Source organism: Genypterus blacodes, unplaced genomic scaffold, assembly GCF_046128005.1.
Source record: "Genypterus blacodes isolate CSIRO-AG114 ecotype Tasmania unplaced genomic scaffold, CSIRO-AGI_Gbla_v1 ptg000056l_1, whole genome shotgun sequence".
Classification (NCBI taxonomy): Eukaryota; Metazoa; Chordata; class Actinopteri; order Ophidiiformes; family Ophidiidae; genus Genypterus; species Genypterus blacodes.
In genome coordinates, this window is record NW_027466868.1 from 487,700 (window position 1) to 511,609 (window position 23,910).

General features: G+C 46.9%; 2 protein-coding genes across 3 annotated transcripts in view; both read right to left on the reverse strand.

Moving 5' to 3' along the window:
- Positions 1-16,531, reverse strand: part of mgat5 (alpha-1,6-mannosylglycoprotein 6-beta-N-acetylglucosaminyltransferase) — a 53,917-nt gene extending 37,386 nt beyond the window's left edge. For both annotated transcript variants that reach the window (XM_076152402.1, XM_076152401.1), the window contains exons 1-3: positions 16,391-16,531; positions 7,594-8,080; positions 3,663-3,827 (exon numbers count right to left, since the gene is read on the reverse strand). In XM_076152402.1, the coding sequence (XP_076008517.1) occupies positions 3,663-3,827; positions 7,594-7,834 (406 nt within the window). In that variant the 5' untranslated portion in view covers positions 7,835-8,080; positions 16,391-16,531. The remainder of the gene's footprint in view (positions 1-3,662; positions 3,828-7,593; positions 8,081-16,390) is intronic.
- A 2,196-nt stretch (positions 16,532-18,727) lies between these two features.
- On the reverse strand, positions 18,728-21,460 carry clic5a (chloride intracellular channel 5a). Its single transcript, XM_076152480.1, has 6 exons — positions 21,404-21,460; positions 20,071-20,180; positions 19,823-19,948; positions 19,626-19,732; positions 19,336-19,511; positions 18,728-19,269 (listed from the first exon to the last, which is right to left on the reverse strand). Exons 1-6 carry the CDS (start codon positions 21,458-21,460, stop codon positions 19,105-19,107), a joined length of 741 nt encoding a protein of 246 aa, XP_076008595.1. The 3' UTR covers positions 18,728-19,104.
- Between the last annotated feature and the right edge of the window lie 2,450 nt (positions 21,461-23,910).

The window sequence follows — 23,910 nt, forward strand, 5'->3', positions numbered from 1 at the left end:
GTGTGTGTGTGTGTGTGTGTGTGTGTCCCTCTATGAGTGTGTAGAACAGAAAGACATTACATTTCCATGGGCCAGGCTACAGATGAAACGCTGCTGGGTGGCTTGATTAGCCGTGTCAGCGAGACAAGGCGCCCTGGCCCGCTGCTGGACCGAGTCCCATCTGCCTCCTGCGACGAAGCAAACCGAGGACAGATTGACTTGTTTTGATCCTGTGAGGGACTTTTCTGCGCCTCTGGCTCCTGACTAAATGAAAGAGGACACCGGCCCTAATGGCTGAGCGATACCTGCGTGGACGGCATAGAGAGCGGAGCAGGTTGTCGACTCTGCAACTCTGTCGACAACTTGGCAGGTGTACGGTGGAAAAGGGGAAGAAGATGCAGAGTTCCACAAAACATACACAGCTGCCATTTTGTTGTAGGGTTAATTGGTGGTGGGAAATGTTCTGTTTGCTTTAGCTGCTATACTGCTCATGTCATACGACAGTTCAGCCTGTAAACTAGGGTTATGGAGCCTTTACGGACATAACCGTAAAAGAAGAGAAATACCAAGGTTTAATCTCTTACGCACAACAACAGCAGAGCCCAGACCAGCATGTAGGCAGGATCTCACACACACTCAAGCACACACAACCACCCACCCTGTCTCACTGGGAACATCAGGTCTAAGTGAGTGAGAACACGGGTGTCACAGCTATATAGCCCTGCAACTGGCTGCCCTTGACAAAAGCACAAGCCAGGGAACATTCTAGCACCAGACAGTCCGGCTTTCATCTGGTATAAATGTGTGGAGCAGGGTTTAAACGGATCAGTATGAAAGCTTGCTGGCTTTACTGTGCGAGTCTCTACAGTTGTGCAATAATGGACATCAGTTTTATAAACCCAGCAGCACCAGCCGCTATTGAGCAGGACCAGCGATTTTGATTTGATCATCAGCACGTAATGGGGAAGCGGAGACAAAGAGAGTGAGAGAGACGTGTGCGCTCTCACCGGCTACAATTATAGTGCAGATTAACAAGGGACATAACACTCCAAACGCTCCACTACAGGATGGCAGAGGCACATGGTAGCCCCTGTGTGTGTGTGTGTGTGTGTGTGTGTGTGTGTAAAGCCTCTCCAAAATTACCCATGACCTCAGGCTGTAGCTGTAAATAAAATGCCACTTAGTCAGCCTGCCTGCTTAAAGCAAAAAATCGCTAGAACCAACTAATAGGCCCATTTCCCAACGTTTCCCTCAGTATACGGATGATATTATTTCATGGAATACTAATCACAAAGGTGCAGTGGATTTGCAGTTGATTAGAACTTCCAACTGAAGGCTCTGGTGGACCTCAAGGTGAGCTCAGACTTCATAGCTGCTGATAGTGAAAGGACTCTTGATAGCTGGCTGGCAAAGCAGTTTGGAATTAAAGACACGAGTCCGCTTTCCTACCATCCTATCTATTGATCGCGTCGCGTTTGTAAAGGCGCTTATTAATGTGACAGGAATGTGAGGTTGGGCCCTGTTTTGGATCTGGATTCCAGGTCACAGGGAGACAAACGCAACGTTGAATAGTTTATTGGAAACAAACGCAGAGTTGTTAGGATGACTCATGTATGTTTATACTGCACTCTGTTTGTAATAAATAGAGATTTCTGCTTCCACGATAAGCAAATCATTAGAGACCCCGGAGAAGTGTCCCGCAGCATCTCACAGGCTTATTAATGTTTTCTTTCGCAATAACCTTTTCCATATTTAAGGGTTTCCACAACGCTAGCCCGGGGGGGAAAACCAAACAGACAAATTAACAACACGCTGTGCACGTTTTAATAAAACATAAGAAGAAAAAAAAACTAAAACGCTGTGTTTCATCGCTCAAAAGTGCAAACATCTTATTGTCTTAGCTTTAATAACGCGTTCTAAAAACTGCAGTGTGGACAATCTGGGCACAGTATTGTCACATATAGTCTCTGTTTGATGATGTCAAAGGATGTCAGCCCCGCCTAAATCAATCAGTATTCACTCGCTTCAGTCATTTACTTTAAAGGCCCTAGAATATGAACGAGCGAATGAAAAATTGATGTTCCCAAAATTGCCTTTGGTGGTATAAACAGATTTTCGCAGCGGCTGTATTGTCAGTCGGTGAATAAGATCTCACTCTGAGGTCAGAATACGTTCTAGGAATCATCTGCAGTAAAATGACGCAGCTTTGGCCCCTGACATTCTTCATTCGTTGGCTGAGAGAATTTAGACGTGGAGGAGGAAACGCTGCAGTCTGCTCGGTGCAGTCTGATCTTGATATCAAACCCCTTCTGCACGCCAGGCGCCGTCCCCTTTTCGCTGTCCTGATTTGTATCTTTGTAATTGCTTTAAAGCCAGGGAGGAGCACCGGCAGAGTTGGCAACAGAGCTGCCTGCCACCCACACCACTACGGGAGACGCGCGCCCGTGAAGACTCCTGGGCGCTTGGAGCCTTTAGTCCATTGTCAACAGAGATCAGGGTGCCACTTTGTGAGCTTGACCTGCATTCACAGCCCCGTGTTGTCTCTCTGGGGGCTCCGCTGGAACTTTTAAGTGAACAAGACAAGCAGGTCCATAGACATGTGTCACGGGTTCAGGTAACATCGCTCTAAAACACCGAAACTCGACCCAGAAGTGCCTGGATAGGAGCGTATGAAGTTACTGCCTCTTAGGGCTTTACAGCGATACGACTGAGGCTCACCAGGCATCACCTATTTATCACCACGCATTCAAAAACAAAGTCAATCTGTCGGTTCTAGTTTTAATACAAAACCAAAACAATTACATATAACCTTATATATTGGACTATAGATCTTTATAAAGTCATTATAGTCTCTTTCCTTTATCTCAAACCAAACATTTATGCTACAATAAGTGACCAAACAGCACCATTATAATGAAAGTAAAAGTAAAACTAGACTGAATGAGTATTTAAAGTCATTCTGATGAAATTAGGTGTAGCCTCTGATTGCTGCAGCGGAACATTCAAAAGGATGTGGCCCAGGTGGTTTTTCTCTTGCTTAACAACGCCTGCAGAGAAGAAAGGAAGTGAGAATTTCACACATTGCAAAACGTCTTAGACCTCCGTACCAATCGAGTGACTTTTGCATTTCTATACCTTCTGTCTCATTCCCATCGATTCGGCTCATACGACTTCCAGCAATTCGACTCCGACTAGACGCACCTGTCACTTTGCACTATATCCATTAGAAGCGTGGGTTTGTGTAACCCAATCAACCCTAATCCGATTGTGTGCGTATTGCTTCAGAGCGCCGACTTCCCGTCCCTGCTGCTTAATGCTGCGCAAACAAGTAAGAGGAAGTCCCAGGGACCCCGGGAAAAAAAAAAACACCTCCTTCTCTCCAACAGGGCGGAATTCATCATTCGATAGCTGGCAGGGAAATCAATGAAAACTAATAAAAGAGTTATGCAGCGTGAACTGGGGAGCCTGATTTGAATTATGTCCAGGCATGCGGTCTGGGCCTATAAAGCACTGTGTGTGCGCTGTGCAATAGCAGAGGAGTTGAGTTAGTTTAATGGCTGAGGTTAGTTATTCACTGTGGGGGGGGCTGTGAGACAAAATAAGGAACCGGGGTCGCTTCGGCTCATCCAATACCAGCGATCAATACGGTGTTGCTTATTCAACTGAATGAGAACGTGACTTACCGGCCACGTTGACCTTCTCTGCGTTGGTGGCGCTGGGGGCGGCGGTGCTGGTGCCGTTGGTCAGGTTGCCTCCCGTGCCGTTGTAGATGTTCTCCACCTTCGACTCCAGTTTGCCCAACCTCAGCATGATATTATCCAGCAGCACTGCCAGAGTCTTCTTCAAGTCTGCAAATCAGACATTGCGGTTACACATTACGCCACCAAATAACTTCCCCCATCTCACAGTTAAACAGACGGTTGGTTGGTTTCTGAACAATGCAAAGCTTCCCCTTAACATCAGGCTCATCGTTTCAATCGATATGTGCGTGTAATTGATGCTTCAGCCTGTTAGTCTGGGACGCTTTTGCTGGGGTTTTTGTCAGAAAAAGGAGACGCTGGGACCCTTCAGCTCACTTCTGCCATAAGATGTTGGATTTCAGGCAGTGGGCTCATTTCGATGTAAAACAGGAGCCGTGGTGTCTTTGCCTGTGACCTTGCTGCTCAATATGAGTCTTTGCATTTCTGTGGGCGTACTGTCTCCATAAGTATTTCTCTGCATAGGACAGAGCTAATGGTAGAAAGGGAGAGGGGGTGGGGACAGAACCTGAACCGTAACAGGAAGGACGATCCAAACAACACCCTCGCACTGTTGATATTCAGGCACCACATCTTTACTTTGGCTCTCGTGGTGTCGGAGCACCCAAGATAACATTTACAGAAGGACGTTACATTACAATCATTTGGCAGACGCTTTTATCCAAAGCGACTTACATTACATGACCACCCTTCGCAGAGGGGGGAGAAATTGAGGGTTCAGTGCCTTGCTCAGGGGCACCTCGGCAGGGGCTCGAACCGGCGACCCTCCGGTTCCCAAGCGGAAGCACTACCCACTGAGCCACTACCCTGGGACATCCTGGGATTGTCTTTCCTGTATTCTGACCCCGATACAGATTTCCCTCCTGCCCTTATAAATGATCAACGTGGCTTTCTGAGATGATGATAATTGCAGCTCGTCTGTCACATGCCAGCGCCACATTTTCCCACACCGTGATGCATTTGACACGCCAGTCTTCATCGCGTCACGGAGATTGGCGGCGGGCACAACGAGCCGTGGCAGAGCCTTAGTCGCGTGAGGAGGAATGCCAGAGCGTTTGTCTGATTTTGGACAGACGCTCCGGTGCTGGGGAAAAGCGGGGCAGATGCACGGAGAGAGAGCAGCGCCGTGAGACCGGGAAGAAATCAACTGGAACGCTTTGGAGCAGCAGCCTTGCCAAGTTACTGGGGTAAACGTAATTTGAAAAAAATAGGAGAGGAAAGTTTAACCCTGATTTTTCTTACCAACTCCAGAATCAGGATGATGCAATAAACTGCTGAGCTGACGTCATGAATGAGCCGTCACATCGGAAGGTCGCATGAATTTCAGATTAACATTTTGATAGAATATCTGAGACTTTTGAGGCTTTTTGCCATTTCTTCATTCTTGCGGTTTGTAAGAATGCGGCTCTCACACACTGCCAGCAGCCAGTGTGAGTGAGAGGTAAATTGTTGTGCATAATGCTTAAACTTGTCTTGTTGTACTCTTCTAAATGCTGCCAGGTAACCAGATGAGTAATAGCGTGCCTGGGGACGGATTTCTGCCTCTGTCTCAGTGCTACTTCACGTGGTAACATAATTAAAAAACAGAACCTGAAGCAGTAAACACGCTGCTCTGCTGCAGCATTTAACTACATTGTCATATAAAATAATAATATGGATGCACAATGAAATTGGATTTTTCATTAAGACCTTACAAGCTTCAGTGATCCCCACTGTTTAGTGTCATCTGTGAGGTAAGACCAAACTGAGCCTGGAGACAGCCCAACACTGTTCTCCATCCTGTCCCAGGCATTATTAGAGAAGCAACATAAGCTCACACCACATCCAGGCCGTGGGCTACGGGATTCTCAAGAACTCTGACATTGGCCCTGCAGCAGAACAGGGTGACAGCCTGGGTGAAACGAGCACGGCTCCGTTTCACAGTGTAAGACTATCGGGAAGAAGGCCGTGACAGCACGCCTCTGGACAAGTAGGAGGTGGCGATATGTTTCTAGTGTTCACAAGCGACACTGAAAGGATGGCCCCCAAAGCCCGCTGGGTGATACAGACGGCTGGGTAGGAGCTCAGCCTGGGCTGCTCTGTCGCAGAGAGAGAAAGAGAGAGAGAGCGGGGGGGGCGATGTGGTTCAGTCATGGCAGCATTAAGAGCACTTTAGGGCCCACTTCCAGCTTTATGAGGAGCACTGCAGGTAAATGTGAGGGAGTCAAGTGTTAACATTCCATAACCGCCAAAGGCTTAAGATTACAAGCTTTAATAAATCTGTTAAAGAATACAAAGCTGTGTAAGTAGCCTGCATCTTTCATCTGAACAAAAGACAAATACTAAGCTGATGACAAACACATGCAGATCCCTGAGAACACAGGCCCACAGGAGGACTGGCATGACATCATCAGAAGAACGCACAGGCCTGCCGTAAATTTGATTGGGGCTTTTTAATGCAATAACATACTGAGTCCAAAACCATTTATGGTATAAACAGGCCATGGCACTGAACAAAGCCAAAGATGCAACACAAAGCACTTGATGTCACACTTTTCACCAAAGTATGATTCTTCCAATGAGCCCAGACCAATGAGGCTTCGTCCCAACAGTGTAACAAAATGGGCTCTGGTGAGATAGACTGTTTAATCCACATGCATTAAGGTTTAATGGGTCATTTATGTGTTGCAAAGTAGAATGCCCAACTTCGCCTTAAACTTGTTACAACCGTACCAAGCAAACTCATCGACCGAGAAAGAGAGAGAGAGAGAAGAACGCAGGAAGCGCCGAGGATTCTGCTGCCTCACTCACTAATCAAGCACATCAAATGGATTCCACCGTGATATCAGACAGCGGCTGGCAGACTGCAGCTCCGACAGCATCATAACGATCAATCTGTCATCTAAAGGAGCAAGGCAAAGTGGACAGTCCACTTCGCCTGAAAATTAGCGAGCTCACATTACAGCGGGTGAACGTGGCGGTTCCTCTCGGTCCACCTGTGTTGCTCCTCTGACCCGCTGTGATCTTTGGTCATCAACAGCTGGAGAAGTGAGAAAACCTGATCACGTACGTCTGCGTTGGTTTCTTTCATTAGTGCGGCTCCTATTTAAGATCTCTGGGAGCTGATTGAATCTCCAAGAGCTTTACTGTATCCCGTTGTTTCTCTGGGCATTAGAGGAGAATCAATTCCAATCTCAGGTTTCTAATGAAGCTTCACATTGAGCCATACGGGTCTATTAATGGCATGAATAACTTATTGATGGCTCTTCTGGACCTATGCTATTAAAGTATTAAGATCCAGTGTAGCAGTATCAGCATTCACCTGCCCGAGACAACGTCTGCCTGTTCTAGATGCATTCAAGTGGAACTGATCCACCCAAGTTAAAGAAAATAAGATGAAGCAAATAAACTGAATACAACAAAAAAATACTCTCCTTTTTTTTTAGGAATTTAGGAAATACTTTCAATTTACAAACGCATTTCCCCTGGGTCCAGTCCACAACAAACACCTGTTCCCTCTCTCATTCTTGGACTCTTCCTTCTACTTTGCTCTCAACAATGTCCAAAACTTCCCTTTGCCTCCCCCCCTCAACTAATATGGGAGGACCTTCAGGACACCACTAAGAGGGACAGTTCCAGAGATTTATCACCACATCCTGGCTCTACGGGACCAATCTCACTCTAAAATAAGGGCTATGAACTGCTAAATGTGTGATAAGAAAAAGGACGAGAGAGAGCAAATGCAAGCTTGTATGACAAAGTAACCTTGTTAGGAAACGCTTCACAGAAACAGTAGCAGTGAAACTTACAAAAGAGAAAATTATTAGTCCTGTTACTTTAGGGCAATTATTTTTCAGGAATACAGTGAACTACTCACCATAAGCAGTCATGGTGCCCACATAAGGCCCATCCATGACACTTTGGTTCTCCTCAGCCAGGGCCTTGATGTATCGCTTGCTGAGGTCCAGGATTTGCTGCCGCAGCACGGCGCTGTTCTCGTGGCTGGCTCTCTGTTGGATGGTGAAGTGTAAGAGCATCATGCCCCAGATGAACCCAAAGCTGACCAGGAAGAAGCCCAGCTTCTGGGATGACAGCTTCCACAGGAACGGGGTTGCCATGCTGACTTGACAGAGAGCGGTGCTGCTGTGCTGTGAATGTGATTTGACTGCAGGAGGTTGCAGGGGCCAGGGAGGAGACTCAGGAGGGTAGGCGGGGCATGGCCGCCTGAGATGGTGGAGATACGATGGCTTCTAGGGGCGGTGTACAGCTTGTTTGTTTGCCTCACCGACCTAATTTCCTTCTCTGACCCATCCTGGTGGTCAAGTGCATCTCAGAAGGAGGGACTGGGGCCGATCTGCTGCATTCTGCCAGAAAAGAGACAAAGAGACCATAATCGATGAGGTGCCTGGGTGATTGGAGGACAAACCATCATTCTCAAGCTGAGAATCATTTATTTAAACATTACTTGTTTATTTCAGCAGAAATGCCGTAAGCCTTTGATATTTGCGGTTACATTCAAAGTGGTTACGTTGTGAGACACACACACACACACACAACTCCACACACACATAGATTGGTGGAACAAAGTCATACTCCCATGGAACTAATGCAGAAACCTTATTGTTCCCTCGCAATTCCAAATATGGGCTAAGCTACAATTCGTCTTCCTCACTGACAAAAAAAAAAGGATTTCAATGGAATTTTAATCACGTTAGATGGCGGCGCCCAAATCTGCTGTCGGCTTTTCATCTTTTTTTTTTTTCACAAAAATTCCACGCCGGCCTGACTGGCAGACGTACAGTATGGAGGCAGCTGCCACACTTGGAATGCGGAGAATTGAAGTCTGTGGCAATTTCCTTACCCACGTGCTCGCCCGTGTGTGTAAAGCGTAAAAGGCTTAAAGGTCAATGATTTACTCCAACTGAAGTAAGAGACCTCAGCGGGAGGGAGGAAGTTAGATAGTTAAGCTGCAGGTTTGGCTCTAACTGTGCGACTTGAGAAAGGCAAGCGGCGGCAGTTAAACCACAAATTGTTCCATTTCCACCTCGGCCCACTTTTCGTCTCCTCTTTCAAACAGTGGAACTCTGACTGAAAATCAAAGGGCAAAGCGTCGCGCAGCTCGATAAGTGCCATCAGGTTGCGGCGCGAAGCAACAATCAAAGGTGTTTTTCTGATGTTCTCACCTTTGCATTCGGCGGATGTCGTTGCAAACACTCCTAAAGCGCGAGGGAGGGGATTTCTGCAGCCTTGCTTTGCACTGTATCTCTCTCTCTCACTCCCCCCTTCTCTCTCTCACGCTAGTTCAAAGCATCTCTAACCAGGCCAGGGCTGCACCCGCTCCGCAGCAACACTTTTTGCGGTGGGAGTGTGCGAGAAGAAACCCCCGACGTCCGCCCCAGAGAGCGCACATCGCCTCATCTTCAATCTTTCAATCCTCTTTTATTATTAATACCTTCCTGCATCGGAGGCGTTCCGTGTGCCAGTAGACGGACACATCAGCACCGTGCAGCCGGGAGGGAAATCCTAACATATTCACAAGGAACACACAAGGCAGCCGTCACGTACAATAGGCCTCTTTTCACCTCAAACCCATCAACATCATAAATAGGTCAGTGACAGCTGCGAGCGGCTTCTGACAGGGGCCACCATCTGATAAGAGGTTACGACACAGCTTACTCCTTTATACGTTTAACACAAAGGGGCCGTGTTTGTTTTTTTTACGATGGGCATTAGGTGAGGTAAAGGGACACAACAACTGCGTGACACATTCCCATTCCTTTTCAGATTACACTAATTTCCTTTGTGTGCTAAACGAGCCTTTCAGCGGGAGAAGAGAAAGAAAAAAAAAAAGGAAAATCTCCGCACTACACTGTGAATTCATGAGACGAGCCCACGGCAACAGAGCTGTGCAATCTGCAGTGCCGATAACATCAGCTGTCTCTCACTGCTCGGGATTCTGCCGGAGGAGAGCGAGGGAGAGAGAAAAGGGCTGGCGGTGCTGACTGGTTGGGCGCCGATGAGGATGAGTGGTTGTGAAGCAGTTTTTTGTCAGACAGGATCACCCATGGTACATGAGTGTAAGAAACACAGGCCAGAGAACGCCACTGAACTTTGCTTTCACAGCTTCAGGCCCTGGCACACAGATCACGTTTAACCCCAATTTCAACCCTTAAAACTGCATCCGCCCGGTCGGTGCGGTGCGAGGGGCCCGACTGACCTCCCGATTTAGCTGTCGCACAGTCAGATAAATTTCTGGCACGTCAGGAGTTTTGACGGCACGTCAGGCGGTTTGAGGAGCCTCAAGAGTCCGTTTCTCCATTTCCTGAAAATTCACTGCTCAGCTTCCTCGCCGAGTCGGTGCAGTGCAAAGTGTACCAGCAGCACCCTGAGCTCAGACAGCATCAACACGGGGCAAACACAAGTCCGGCAACTGACGTGTAGCCTGGGTATTACTATAGTATTACACGTCATCAGTTATAGAGGACGACATGTTGCTGTAATGTATTAGTTGCCACCAAAGATTGCTCGCCCGGATTGAGCTCCTGAATGAAAAGCTTTTTCGAGTCAGAGTGGGATTTCTCGCCTAAACCGTTTTGCCTCGTGCATCCATCTTATTCCAGACGGAAACTGGTGATAGGAAAGCACAACTTTGACAGGAGGCTTTCCTACCGCCGCCCGTGCACCGTAATCTGTGGAGAAAAGGGCAAAGCAGCAATTCACTCCCCCGGTGAGGATCTATCTCCTCTCAGTTTGCCCCTTGGTTTCTAATTCAAGATCTTAATTTGTCTGGCAGAGAGCCCTCTGGCTCTCAGCGGCACCGGCCTGGTGGAGCCCTCCCGTGTGTGTGTTGACAGCCAGCTAAGGTTGCAGCGTATATGATACTTCGCAACTGGAGATGATAACGTAACAACCTGCTGAGTAGCTTTTTCATTGTCGGAAGCGGTACCGGCGCACAAAAACCCCTGTAGGTTTCCAAGGTGCTGAAGACAGAAACAATTGAATCATTCAAGCCGGGGAGAAATCAGCGTCGCGCTCGGAGCGCCACCAGAGACAATATCAGTGATTTTCAGCTTTAAAAGTACAGTTGTTGTTGGGTTTATTGCATCAACCAGGCTGTAACAAGCGGCGTGAGCAGAGAGGAAGTCTATCCTAGTGCGTTCTGCGACCTCCGGCTCTGTTTCAGACCCGTTTACTCCTACTCTTCCTCATCCTGGACGCTTTTATTCTCCCGTTTGCGTGCCGCCGACTATCGGATTGCAGTGAAACCGCGGGGATTTAGGAGTATAAACAATCATAGTGCATCATTGTCGGCATAATCTTCAGTGGAGCCTTTTAATATCTTTCCAGAGAAATCCTAATCAGAGCCTTTGCCCAGATTCCTCTCCAGCATGTTGAATTGTTCAGACCGGGGCCAGATGGCTGAAGACTCTGTTCATTTATTTCTTTGCATCGGTGACTGAAAGTTAAAATAGCTGGGAGCTCTGGAGTGATGTCCTGGGGCGGCCGGCTCAGGGAGGTCCAGATTAATTCCGATGCATTACTCCGGGTCTAAAATAAAGAACATTCTACTGAACTGGAATAACATTCACTAAGAGCCTGTTGCATAAGCGAAGAAGTAGTGAAATATGCTCTAAATGCAGGTTTGTACATCAATTATAGATCAAACCTGAACCTACAGTTTTCCTTGAATAAAGACAGGCTGGACTTTTCACACACACAGGTATGCATCTTCCGTGTTTTGCGGTTATTCAGTTAACAGCAGTTGCTTTAGCTCCAGTGCCAGTGACATTGGACTGGATCGGGTCTTGAATTTCTCCAAGGCGGTGCTGCTGCCATCCCCAAATCCAGGAAAACAGAATTCCTCCATCCTGTCTACATCCTTCCACTTCCAGGGCGAGTTAAGAGCGTAGCAGCGAGTGCTAGCCTGCCCGCTGTGTGGCTAATGGAGAGGTGATATTGATAATATGGCTCTGCTACCATGGTGACCAGCGTGACTCTGCATCTTAATGAGCTTCTTCACATTAGCTCCGCCTCTTAATTATTCATTAAGCCCTCCAGAGTAACAGGCATTGCTCCGGCTTCTCTCCCGTCGTAAGACACAAAGAGCCGGGCGTGATGGTTTCCCACAGAGTCTCACAGAAGCCCGGATCGGGAAGCTTATCAAAGCCGTGTGAGGTCCTAAGATCAATGATAATGTGTTCTTCAGAGAGTCGCTGATGGCCTCAGAGCTTTGTTCTAAAAGCAAACCGATCCACAATTTAACCATACAAATGTGCTCCTGTTCACATAAAGCACTTCAAAGAGACGAATAAGATCTGCAGAAGACACGGAGAGGATGAAGAAATGCGTCCTCTAGCGAGCTTCCCTGTCAGGCGACGTGCCAGAGGGACTCGACTGACAAACCGAGGCAGGAACGCGGGGCAGGCACACACTCAAAAATGTTCATTCTGTATTTCCTCTCCCTTTAATTGTGTCGTTATCATTTGCAGGAAGTTAGATGATGGCGAAACACTTAAACACCGTTGGCTGAAGAGACGAATGACACAAAAACCCAACCTCATTCTTTATCTCCTCACTTCAACCACACTCATTGAAGCCGTTTGGCAATATTGGATCACAAGTCTAAAAATGTCATCATATTACCCCAACAAGCTCACTCAGTGTATCTCTCCACATGGACAACGCCGCCTTTGTCACGTAAATAGAGTTTGAGTTGCATAACTTTCTCACTGTAACACAGACCCTCGATTGATTGACGCACGGAGAACGGCGCGGTTCAAAGCCGAACAGCCCGTGACCTGGCGGCGAGAGAGCAGCTTCCCCCGCACCCCTCCTCAGGAATATCAAGTCCAACCAGCTCCAGAGTGGGTGAGTGAGTCGACATTCTAGCATTCTCCTCATAGCTTGACTTACCAGGAAGACGATTTCACCTGCACAAAATATGTAATAGTCAACAACAGAGATAACCTCAGTAAAATATCCCCTCCATCAGTCAGCCTTCACGGTGCTCACTGGAAAACACTTGATTTCGCCCCTTATCTCTTTTGTTTTTTTCTGTTTTTCCCGTTTGTCTCCCCCCCTTTCTTCTTTTGTCCCTGCTGATATGGTATGATACTCTGCCTGTCTGTCTGTCCGTCTCCCTGTCTCTCCCCCTCCCTGTCTCTACACCTGTTGGGTTTGTGTGGTTGGAGGTCATTTCGAGGAGAGTAGAGTCTTTGGACAGCTCAACACTTCAAGTGCCACCAAAAGTTCCCACGCTGGAGAGAGACAGTGAACCTCTCGCTGTCCTCATGAAACGAATTTGGGGCTGCTAAAAGGAGGAGGAATTAACCAGCGTCAAAGGGCAAAAGTCTAGAGTAGAGTAGACTCTACGTTTATTAAATAATATATAATGTATTTACAGTATATGAACGTGTATATACAAATCGCATCATGGGCTGTGGTGAAGAGAAGAAGGGAAGAGAAAAACAAAACAAACAAAAACAAAGAGAGGAAATCCCACCCAAAGACCCAACCCAACCCCGCAGTCACACAACCCTGCAGTCACACAACCCTGCAGTCACACAACCCCGCAGTCACACAACCCTGCAGTCACACAACCCCGTCCTGGCCCGCCTGGGATATCAAAATAAATGAAAAATAAAAATAAACTCTCTGGTTTCTGATGATTTGATTTGACCCATTTCACTGTGAGCATGTGACCCACAGGCTCTCTGAATCAATGATGTCACTATACTTCATTCTATAGTGCTGCTGAAGGACAACAAACTGTTGTGCAATCCGACGTACGCACACAAACGAGCTCACTGTAACCACAACCGATCCCGATTGTGGACAAATGTGGGGAATATTTCCATCTGTGTGAAGCCGTTTGCTCGTCCTCCGTGAAAAATTATTGGCTCATCGTTAATGAAGAGATACACACACACATTAACACACATGGCTTAATGCTGATCCTGTCCAGCGTGCCGGCTCTCTGATACCGGTCATTGTGTGTGTGTGTGTGTGTGTGTGTGTGTGTGTGTGTGTGTGTGTGTGTGTGTGTGTGTGTGTGTGTGTGTGTGTGTGTGTGTGTGTGTGTGTGTGTGTATCTTTGTGTTGGCATTGGTGTTGCTGCATCCACTGGAGCAGGACAAAGCCATATGCCGAGGCCCAGACACCACACAAACACATACAGTACACACACACGTGCACACTCTCTATTCATTCTCATACGTCTGTCACTTCAGCCACACACACGCACGCACGCGAGCGCACACATAAGTACAGAGTCACACTGTCAAGCTGTCTGGGTGAAGACAGTTTCGACTTCACTCTAACACTGCTTAATCTCCAAAACACATTCATATGAACACACTCCACACACACACTTAACAACACGGCGCTCCGTAGCTGCCTTGATCTACTCCTCTCTCCCGAACATGACCTCACCCAAACCCCTGTGTTTCACAATACTTTTTGGTATCAATTAATGAAACACTTTCGATTTGCAAGCCCCTCTCCCCTCCGTCCGGCCTACAACAACAACCTGCCGGTTGTTGGGAGCGATGGGCCTTGTGTGGATGCGGCTTTTAAACGGCATTCCCTGCAAAAGCGTCCCCGGCTCTTGCTGCGATCGTTTCTCAATGGTGCAGATGTGCAACACTAATTAAGGAGCTCGGCGACTGTAAGGAAGGGAGTGTGTGTTGCAGCCTCGTAAGGAAGTGGAGAGTGGGCGACCGACTCGAACACAATCTCTCTTAAATCACTGAGTTTAGCCCCCAATCTAATCCTCACGGCTTCATTTATACTGGTGATAGAACACGTAGACTGGGTTGAGTGTGCGACAGTGTGCAGGTTCTATACGTGTGTGTTATTCCTCTTCTAAAGCAAAGAGAAGAGAAGCCCTGAAATCACAAGAAGGTGAAGTGTTCCACCTCACTACAGCTCCCGCCCATCTTTAATCCATCCTCCAACCCAACCGCATCACTTGTTACACTTGCAGTTGGTTTAACATTGTTGCTTACACGCTTTGTGTTGTTTCAGCTATGTTTCAATAATCATTCACATACATTAGAGTCAGTTGACAGAGGACAAGTCTTTTCCCCTCTTATCTCCCTTTCTAAACCTCTCCTGTGTAGCCTTTGCCCTGTGCTCTGCTTATTTCCTCCACTGCTCATTGCTTCCGCTGACTCTCCCACCCAAGATAAACCAAACGCACCCCGCCACCTCCTACCAACCATTTCTTGCCAGCGAAGCATGCCACTGGAGCAAAGCTGCTTTTCCTCCAGATATATATATAATCCCCGGGGGCACCGGCGAAAAAGGCATCTGAAAGAGCTCTTTATAAAGCCGGGGGCAGTCCGTGGAGGCTCACTTGTGGAAGGCCACAGCTCCGAACATTACCTCACTGTCCCATCGTAAGGCAGGAAGGAGGACGTTCACACTGCATCACAGTGAATAAGACTGAATATCAGAGTTGGGATATTTCTGTGTGTTTGTGTGGGAGTGTGTGGTCCACACCCAGTCAAACATCTGACAACAACAAGCACCCAGAGAGACGTGCAGGCATCCAATTAATCGTACAGCATCTAAGAACTGACATATCATCACGCTTTGCCTTCTACCCGGAATAACGACGCAAGATTCAGCTCCGGTAATCAGATCAGTATGGATTACATAATCTGATTACATCCTACTAATGGTTGCAGACTCCAAATGACTGACTACACTGTGTGAGCTGTGTGGCTCAGCACTGTGGGAGAGGCAACATGAGCCTGCCTGACAAGTTCAACACAAGAGACACATCACACACTTGCCAATAAAAACAATTTAGATCATATCCTGATTAAATTGTGGTGGTAATAGTCATCACAATAATCAAGATTGCACCATGTTAGAGGAGAGATTTGTCCAGGAATACGCGTCAGGTTGTTTCTACAGTTCAGCGTTTAAAGTAAATGGCATATTATCTTTCATAAGTGCTTTATTACAGCTTTGACACTGTTTCACCTCTTTAGATCTGTCAACACACAAGGGAATGAAGCTGAAAGTGACACTAATGAGAGTGAAGAATGCAGCTGGACCTGTTCTCTTCTGCACGCATGCTTGTTGAAATAAGATAAATCAATCAGCCGGGAGCTCTTCCGAATTAAACACTGAACGTCGCTTTGAGATAAAAAACGCCGTTAAGGAAGTAGCAAGTCAGCGCACACACAGCAGCCATGACTTGGGAGTTTCTTCCTTAACAACCTGTTCCCGGTTCCACGGTGATGCTAAAGCGGGCAGAGACAGATGGACCCGCCCGGGGGGACTGAAGGACGCCCGGGCTGGACCTTGTATCACTTCATTTAGAAGCTAGCTAAAGCCGCCGTGTCATACATAACAAAGAGACCCTCTCGCTCGCACCGCTGCGGCGCTTGGGATTCCAAACCCCGACTGAGATTCGGCTCGCTTCGCCCTTAGCTACTCAACTCCCGCTGTGGTTCGACTGCCGTGGTGCCGTTGGGCCGCATTTCACGGCAAATTAGCTTTCACGTTAACGGATCCAAATGGCTAACACATACACATTTCACAACAACGCGCAACGCCGCAGTGACAAGTCGACACCCCCCCACAACGCCTCCTCCGCCACCGCCGCCTGCGTTTCCGTCTCTAAAAACAGGGGGTATTTATTGTCATACATGGTGGTTTACCTTTTTTCTCTTCCAGATATTCCAGAGTGCCGTAACAACGCGCAGGTCGGGGGCTAAATCCGGGCGAAGCGCCGCCGTTCCAGGCGCTTGTTGTGTTCCACCGGACTGGAACGATGAGATTCAGCCCGAGCACGAGCTCTCTGTTTGCCCCGCCCACTTACAGAACCGAGCAGGAGGGTTAGGGACCGTCTGCAACGTAACACCCACTGAATAAAACGTATAATTAAGACGCGGAAAAGGGAAACTATCTGAAGTATGTTACAACAAGGAATGTGAGCCGCAGCTGCGTCTCATGAGAAACTGTTGGTATTTGCTGAATCACAGGAATTATTGTTTTGTTTTAATCGTAAGTTTTTTGTCAATTAACCACTACTGCATACTTAAACCAACTGACACTAGTCTAACGTAAAAAGGTCAGCATATATAAATATTAAGCATTTTTTTGCTGGAAAATCCATTAAAACCTAGTCAAATGTCTTCACATTTCCTTCATGGCTTCAGGCTCTTCTAACTTCTTTGTACTTTCAGGGAGAAAAAACATTCAAACTTGTTCAGGCCTTCAGACTAGAAGATCTAACTTGTGACATAACTGATCGGTGTGTCCCCTCATAGTGTAATTAGATTTCATATGGAGAGCATTTTGAGTTGCATTTGCTTTTCTTGATTGGCTGAAGAAATATAAGTTAGTAGCGACATAAAAAAGCAAACATGCAAAACAACCCATAAAGAACATTAACTGGCATTGCACGTGTCAGGTAAACTACATCGCATACCAGTACATCTTTATTTACATTATACAATGTACTGTATGTATATACTGTGTGTACTGTATATCCATTTAGCCTATATCATAAAGTTCTTATAAAAAGTAACGTGCAATGACGTCTCATGGCATCAGACGATCAAACGGGAATTATCCACAACAATGTGACGATCCCTAACAAAATCATGCTGTCCGGACTGATGAAGTCTAGTTGCCATCTGCTGCTACCTGCTGGTCATTAGACGCAACTGGCTGTTTATCTTCACATACATGCGTCACCCGGACTGAAAATTGAAGAACTTGCAAGTCACAATTAGCTCTCAGCCATTGGTCATCGTGATCAGTGGACCTGTGGCCTCCTGGTGAGCGCTGAGCCCTGACTCAATCCCTAATCCTTCACTTCTTCTCAGTCACACCGGATAATGGATAATGTTGAAAAGGAAGTGTAAAAAGGACGATGCAGAAAACACAGCAAACCTAACTTTGCATCCATTTGCATAAACAAACTAGCAGGTTAGCTTTCTTCTACTGCAATTTCCTTTGAACGGAATGATTCGCACTATGGACCATAATAAAAACCTTGTGTGACAATCATTACACACTCAGTCTCACTTGTGTGTTTGTGCCGGCAGTTACAACTCTCACCGTCATTCTCTGAGAAAATAGATTTATTATTCAAATAAGCACATTTACACGATGGGTTCACGGTTCTAATAATTACAATGGAGCTGCAATCATTTACAGACACATTATGTTTGTGTGTATTTTCATTATCACCCAGCAACATCAATAATTAATCTTTCACATTCATATCATAGTCAATCATTTATAATTTACTGTACAGGAATAAAGATCTGAAGGCAGACCAGAGCTTGATTCCCACTAAGGCACTCATAATTAAAATGACATTCGTTACCATCAGTGCACTGACTACATGACAACACAGCAGCTGGGGTAAACACGGTTTGTTTATGCGTTTTGTTCTCTTTGTTTCTGGTTGAAAAGGGTCTTTTCTCTCCAATACCGGGGGATTAATTATTCTGAAACATACTACATAACCTTTTCAGGCAACGGTTCACAGTATGAGTTTGTGTCAACGCCAGCATGGAAGAAACAAAGTATTATTTTAAGTAAGTAAGTTCCAGCAATACATGAATCTTCTCAAGCAGATCAATCTAGTCAGAAAGTAAAGGGTTAAATAAATGATAATTGGAGGGATTGACATTTTGTGTTAATACCCTAATATCTAGTTTTTTTGGCTGAAACACATTCTTAACATTTTCACATTTGACTGTAGAATTCTGCTATGTGGAAATTAAATTATACACAAATCCACAGAAGAAGAAGAAGAAAAGCCCAGTTAAAATGATGCAGACTGTGCTTCATCCCATTATCACTTTGTAGGGAAATTAGCATTTAAGGCTCCACTGAGATTTGACCTCAGATCGCTGGATTCAAAGTGTCAATGTTGCATCATGGAGCCAAACATGACAGACAAAGAGGTTATTAAGATTGTAACTGACTGATTAACTACGAGCGGGAATGACCTCAAATAATCAATACTTTAAGGCAAGTTTGGCGCTTGAATTTCGCTGATGAATTAACAAATGGAGGGAAGATTCAAACGTTTCTGTTATTCTGTCCTCTTCATCAAATCAGCCTTCTCCTGACTACACTCTTAATTTGGAGAAATGACAGCTATGATTATGTAAACAAACAAGGCATCATGGGAAAGGTGTCATCTTCAACCCGCCTGTATTTTTCAGATTTGGCGGGAAATTGGTTGAAAGGTGGGAAACCAAGAGGGCGCTGTGCTGCCAACACAACCCAGGCTGTGCCGCCGCGTCATGTTTGTCCTCTTCTTCAGTGAAGGCGAAGAAAGAGAAACGCTGTGATTGAAACAAGGCGTACAGAAGCGTTGGTTGCGGGTGGCGGTGATGGCGGAGCGCCGTCACTTCCCCAGCCTCTTGGCCACGTCCTTGTAGGCGAGTTCAATCTCCACGTCGGCCGCGCAGGTGTTGGTGAACTCATCCCGGGCGTACGCGTTGCCGAGGTAGCGCCACACCCCTCTGAACTCGGACGGGATGTCGTAGTTTCGGAATTTCTTTGAAACCACCTGAAGGAAACAAACGCAACATCGTCAGAGGAGTGTTGAGAAATCGAGCGACGGGAGATCTGTTACCTTGACAACGTGAAGTTTGGGCAGGAGGTTGCAGTCGGACAGCGTCACTTCGTCTCCGTCCAGGTATTTACGGTTGGATTCTTCGATGGGGCGTCCCACCTGGACCTCGTCTGGCAGCGCGTCCATCAGATACCGATCCAGCTTAGCCAGGGCTTTGTTTAAACTCTTCTCCAAGGCTGGTAAAGGCCAAAGGTCAAAGGTCACAAACCGAGAAAGTTAAACCTTTCATGTATACCTAACCTACATAAAATCATCAATCTGTCACTCAAATTCCGGTCCGTCGCGCTCACCTCGGTGTTTGTCCGGTCGAGTGTTTTTGACGTAAGCGGAGAACCTCGCAAATATGTCGTTTCCTGCCGTGTTGGATTCGCGGTTCTTGGCGGCGAGTTTGGGATACCTGAGGGATTCATTCCATGTTAGCCAGGGTGCCAGTTTGTTCTATATTCCTGCATGTGTGTGTGTTGATGTGTGTGTGTGTGAGGCCTACTTGGGTGGAGCCAGCATGACTTCCAGGTACTCCTCTATCTTGTTGACGTCGGTGAGCACCTCTCCCTGGAAGGTGAGGAAGGGCGGGTGCGTGCCGGGGGCCAGGTTGTGGAGGTCGGTCGGTTTCCTCGTAAATAAAAAAAAAAAGAAGCTATAAATCTACAATTAAACCTTGGATTTGACAGTAAAAACAGGTTAAAATGGCCTGAGACGGAGTTGATCCGTTCATGTTGCCTATCTTGTATTTACCTTTTGAGGTCCACGGTGGTCACATTGAAGACGACTCCTTTCAGCCAGAGGATCATGAAGAGGCGCTGAGAGAATGGACAGTTCCCGATGCTCTCGCCATCACTCCCAGCCTGCACACACACACAGAGACACACACACACACTTTAGGTTTACAGCGCAGAGTTCAATAGTGATGCGATTCCACATATTAGGTTTAAAGCCAAGGACAAAACTGAAATACTGTCAAGTTGTGAACCGAGCTGTACGCACACACACACATTCATACAGAGAGACACACACATTCATACATATAATACAATGTCAGACACATACACCTTCCCCTGACACATACACACATACAGTTGCAGCACATGGAGACACACAACATGCAAATGTGACAAAGAGAAGCAGAAGAAGACGGAGATCAATCAGTGTCTTTTAAACCAAATGAACCAGGTTTGAGGTGGTTGATGGTGTGTGTGTGTGTGTGTGTTTGTGTGTGTGTGTGTGTGTGTGTGTGTGTGTGTGTGTGTGTGCTAAGCTGAAACAGGACGCAGTAAGGAGACACCAGGTCCAGCATGAATAATCCACACGGCTTCCATTAGACGCCTCACTGCCTATTTAGACTGTTTCCTTCAGGAGTGTGTGTCAGCGGCAGGAATCATACAGTATTTTGTCTGACACACACACGCACATACACCCACACACACCCACACTCACACACAATGCACTGAAAACACGATCTAAGACAATCTGTAACTTGTTCTTTAATGCATATATGAGTACACACACACACACACACACACACACATCTTCATAGTCTAGATTGTGATACTGCAACATGTGTGTATTAGCTGTAGATTTGTTTACACACACACACACGCACGTCTTAACCTTAGACCGTTTAAAGGTGCTGCTCTGAAAGGACCCCAGTAATAATTCAGTGGATATGAGAGAGAGATCGAGAGAAAGAGAGAGGAAGAGAGAGAGAGAGAGAGAGAGAGAGAGAGAGAGAGAGAGAGAGAGAGAGAGAGAGAGAGAGAGGAGAGAGAGATTGTCTGTACACGTGAGTTTCAGGTTACCACATGGAAAATCAACACGCACCAATAACAACAACAACATGGTAAGCACACGCTTAAAGGAGACCCCCCCCCCCCCATACACACACACACACACACACACACCATACTATAAAACTGAATTGTCACTCTCAAAACACAATTAAATCTCAAGATTTTGACAATTTTACAGAAATGCAATTTCAGAACTAGGACTCAAACACACACACACACACACAAACACAGACACACACACATACACCCACATCATCAAAACACACTTTCAGTGCCCCCACCTTAACAAACAGCTCAATATCAGGGTCCTTGTCTTCTTCAGCTGCAGCATCCGTCATGGTCAGTGAAGAAAAAAAGCCTCACTTGAGTGTTTAGGTTCCAGAAGTGTGTGTCTGTGTGTGTCTGTGTGTGTCTGTGTGTGTGACCCGTCTCCGTTTACACCAGATTCTGCTGCAGGTCCACTGGGTGAAGCCTGCTTGGTCCCATAGTGGCTCTGTCAGTGTGTCAGCTGAGTATGAGTGTGACAGTGTGTGTGTGTGTGTGTGTGTGTGTGTGTGTGTGTGTGAGTGTGTCTGTGTGTGTATGTGTGTGAGGAGTTCAAGTTGTACAAATGGCCTCAGCAGTGGTGTGTGACAGCGTTGGTCAAAAATAACCCTTAGGGTGGAGGAGGGGTGTGTATGTGTGTGTGTGTGTCAGTGGAAGCAGTAACGTGGCAGTGAGGAGAAGGCAGATCCAGACACCCATGGGTGCCCCCACCCCACCCCCGATTAACCGGGTGACACTGAATCATCATCAGTCCCATGCTGTGAATTCTTAGCTGGGGTTTGGAGGTTTCCACTTCTAACTAAGGACAAATATGATTGGTTTGTTTGATGGAAGAATGCAGCTGATTGGATGAAATGCTGCAACTCTGCTGATGAAAGAAGAAGGTGCAGCATCCGTGTGTTTATCAGCAGGATTACTTGAAAAAATGTGAACCGATTTCTATGAAAGTTGGTGGGCAGGCTGGACGTGATCCAGGGAAGAAGTCATAAAAGTTTGGTACCGATCGGCCTAGTGGTGGCGCTGTAATGACCTTCATCAGTGAGAGAACTGGACTGCTGGGGACTTGGCAGAGGTAAGTCAGAGGTAAGTTGGATCTTGATGCAAAGTGTCTGATTTATGATGGTCAACTGGACTTTAGTGTGTGTGGAGGTAGTTAAACAGATAGATAGATAGATAGATAGATAGAACATCAACACCCACACACACACACACACACACACACACAGAGGGAATTCACATGGCCATGAGAGAGGAACCGTCTCCAACTATCCCACCACTGAGTCAGAACATTCTTGTCAGTTCAATTTATTTTTAGAACTAGAGTAACTCCCCCGTACACAACATACACACAGAGAGAGAGAGAGAGAGAGAGAGAGAGAGAGAGAGAGAGAGAGACAGACAGAGAGACAGAGAGAGAGAGAGAGAGAGAGAGAGAGAGAGAGAGAGAGAGAGAGAGAGAGAAAGAGAGAAAGGGGGGGAGAGAAGGGGAGAGAGGCAGAGAGAGAGAGGAAGAGAAAGGGGGGGGGGGGGGGGAGAGAGGGAGAGAGAGCACCATGGACAATGACCTATTAATTGACTTCTACCTCCATTGCTGAAATATGCGCACACACACACACACACACACTCTGAAGATACACTGATACACACTGACCTTGAACATCACCAACTGATATGAATGTACAATTGTGTGTGTGTGTGTGTGTGTGTGTGTGTGTGTGTGGGGGGAGGCATGTGTGTGTGTGTGTGTGTGTGTGTGTGTGTGTGTGTGTGTGTGTGTAGACTTTAATGTCCTGCAATTTTATAGCTCATACCACAGATAAGATGTGATACAAGAGGTCAACTTTAACACTCACACACTCACACACACGACTGAATGTCAAAAAGAATACAGTGTTGGCAAATCACTTGATAATGTCACTCACACACACACACACAGCTTTTTGTCTACCTTAGTATATAGAGTTATAGATGGTTCCGACGTCTTCACAGGTTCCTCTTTCTCAGAGGAAGATGAAGAAGATGAAGAGGATGATGAGGACCTGCGTGACGCATTGCCTCTGTCCACCTCCACCTCTGGGTACCCACTGCCCCACTTCAGCTCTCCACTCTTCTTCTCCACCTCCACCTCCACCTTGTCCTCCCTGTCTCTCTCTGCCGCCCCTCTCCATCCTTCCATCTCCCCCTTCTCTTGGTCCTCAGCATTGGAATGGGATGAGGCGGACGATGATGAAGACGATGAAGACGATGAAGAGGAGGACCTGCTTCTCCTCTCCCCCATCGGAGGGAGAGGTGGAGGGAGTGCAGGCGGAGCAGGTATTCTTCCCTTGGTCCGTACGGTGTTCAGGTACTCCGCCGTAATACTGGAGGGCTCGTCGCTCGGCACCTCGTAGGTGTCTTCAGGGACCGAATCGTACATGCTCTCGTCGTCCGGGGTCTCATAGAACTGAGGGGTCTCGTACAGGTTTGCACTCATGGGTTCCATCATGGGCGAAGGGGCAAAGAAGTGGAGGTTGTCTGGAGGTGGCAGTCGTCAGGAAAGAGTGACTGCGATGCCAACCGTGCCTACCTTATCGTTAACCATCCCTGGACTTTGGACCAGGAAGACGTGAATGGAATGCCAAGGAAAGACAGCGTTGATCCTTAAAGGAGAAGACATTAGACACATATTCTCCCTCCAGGTGACCTTTCACACCTGAACCCACAAACTAAGAGAAACTGGGTTGCTTGTGCAGTTGTTTGACCC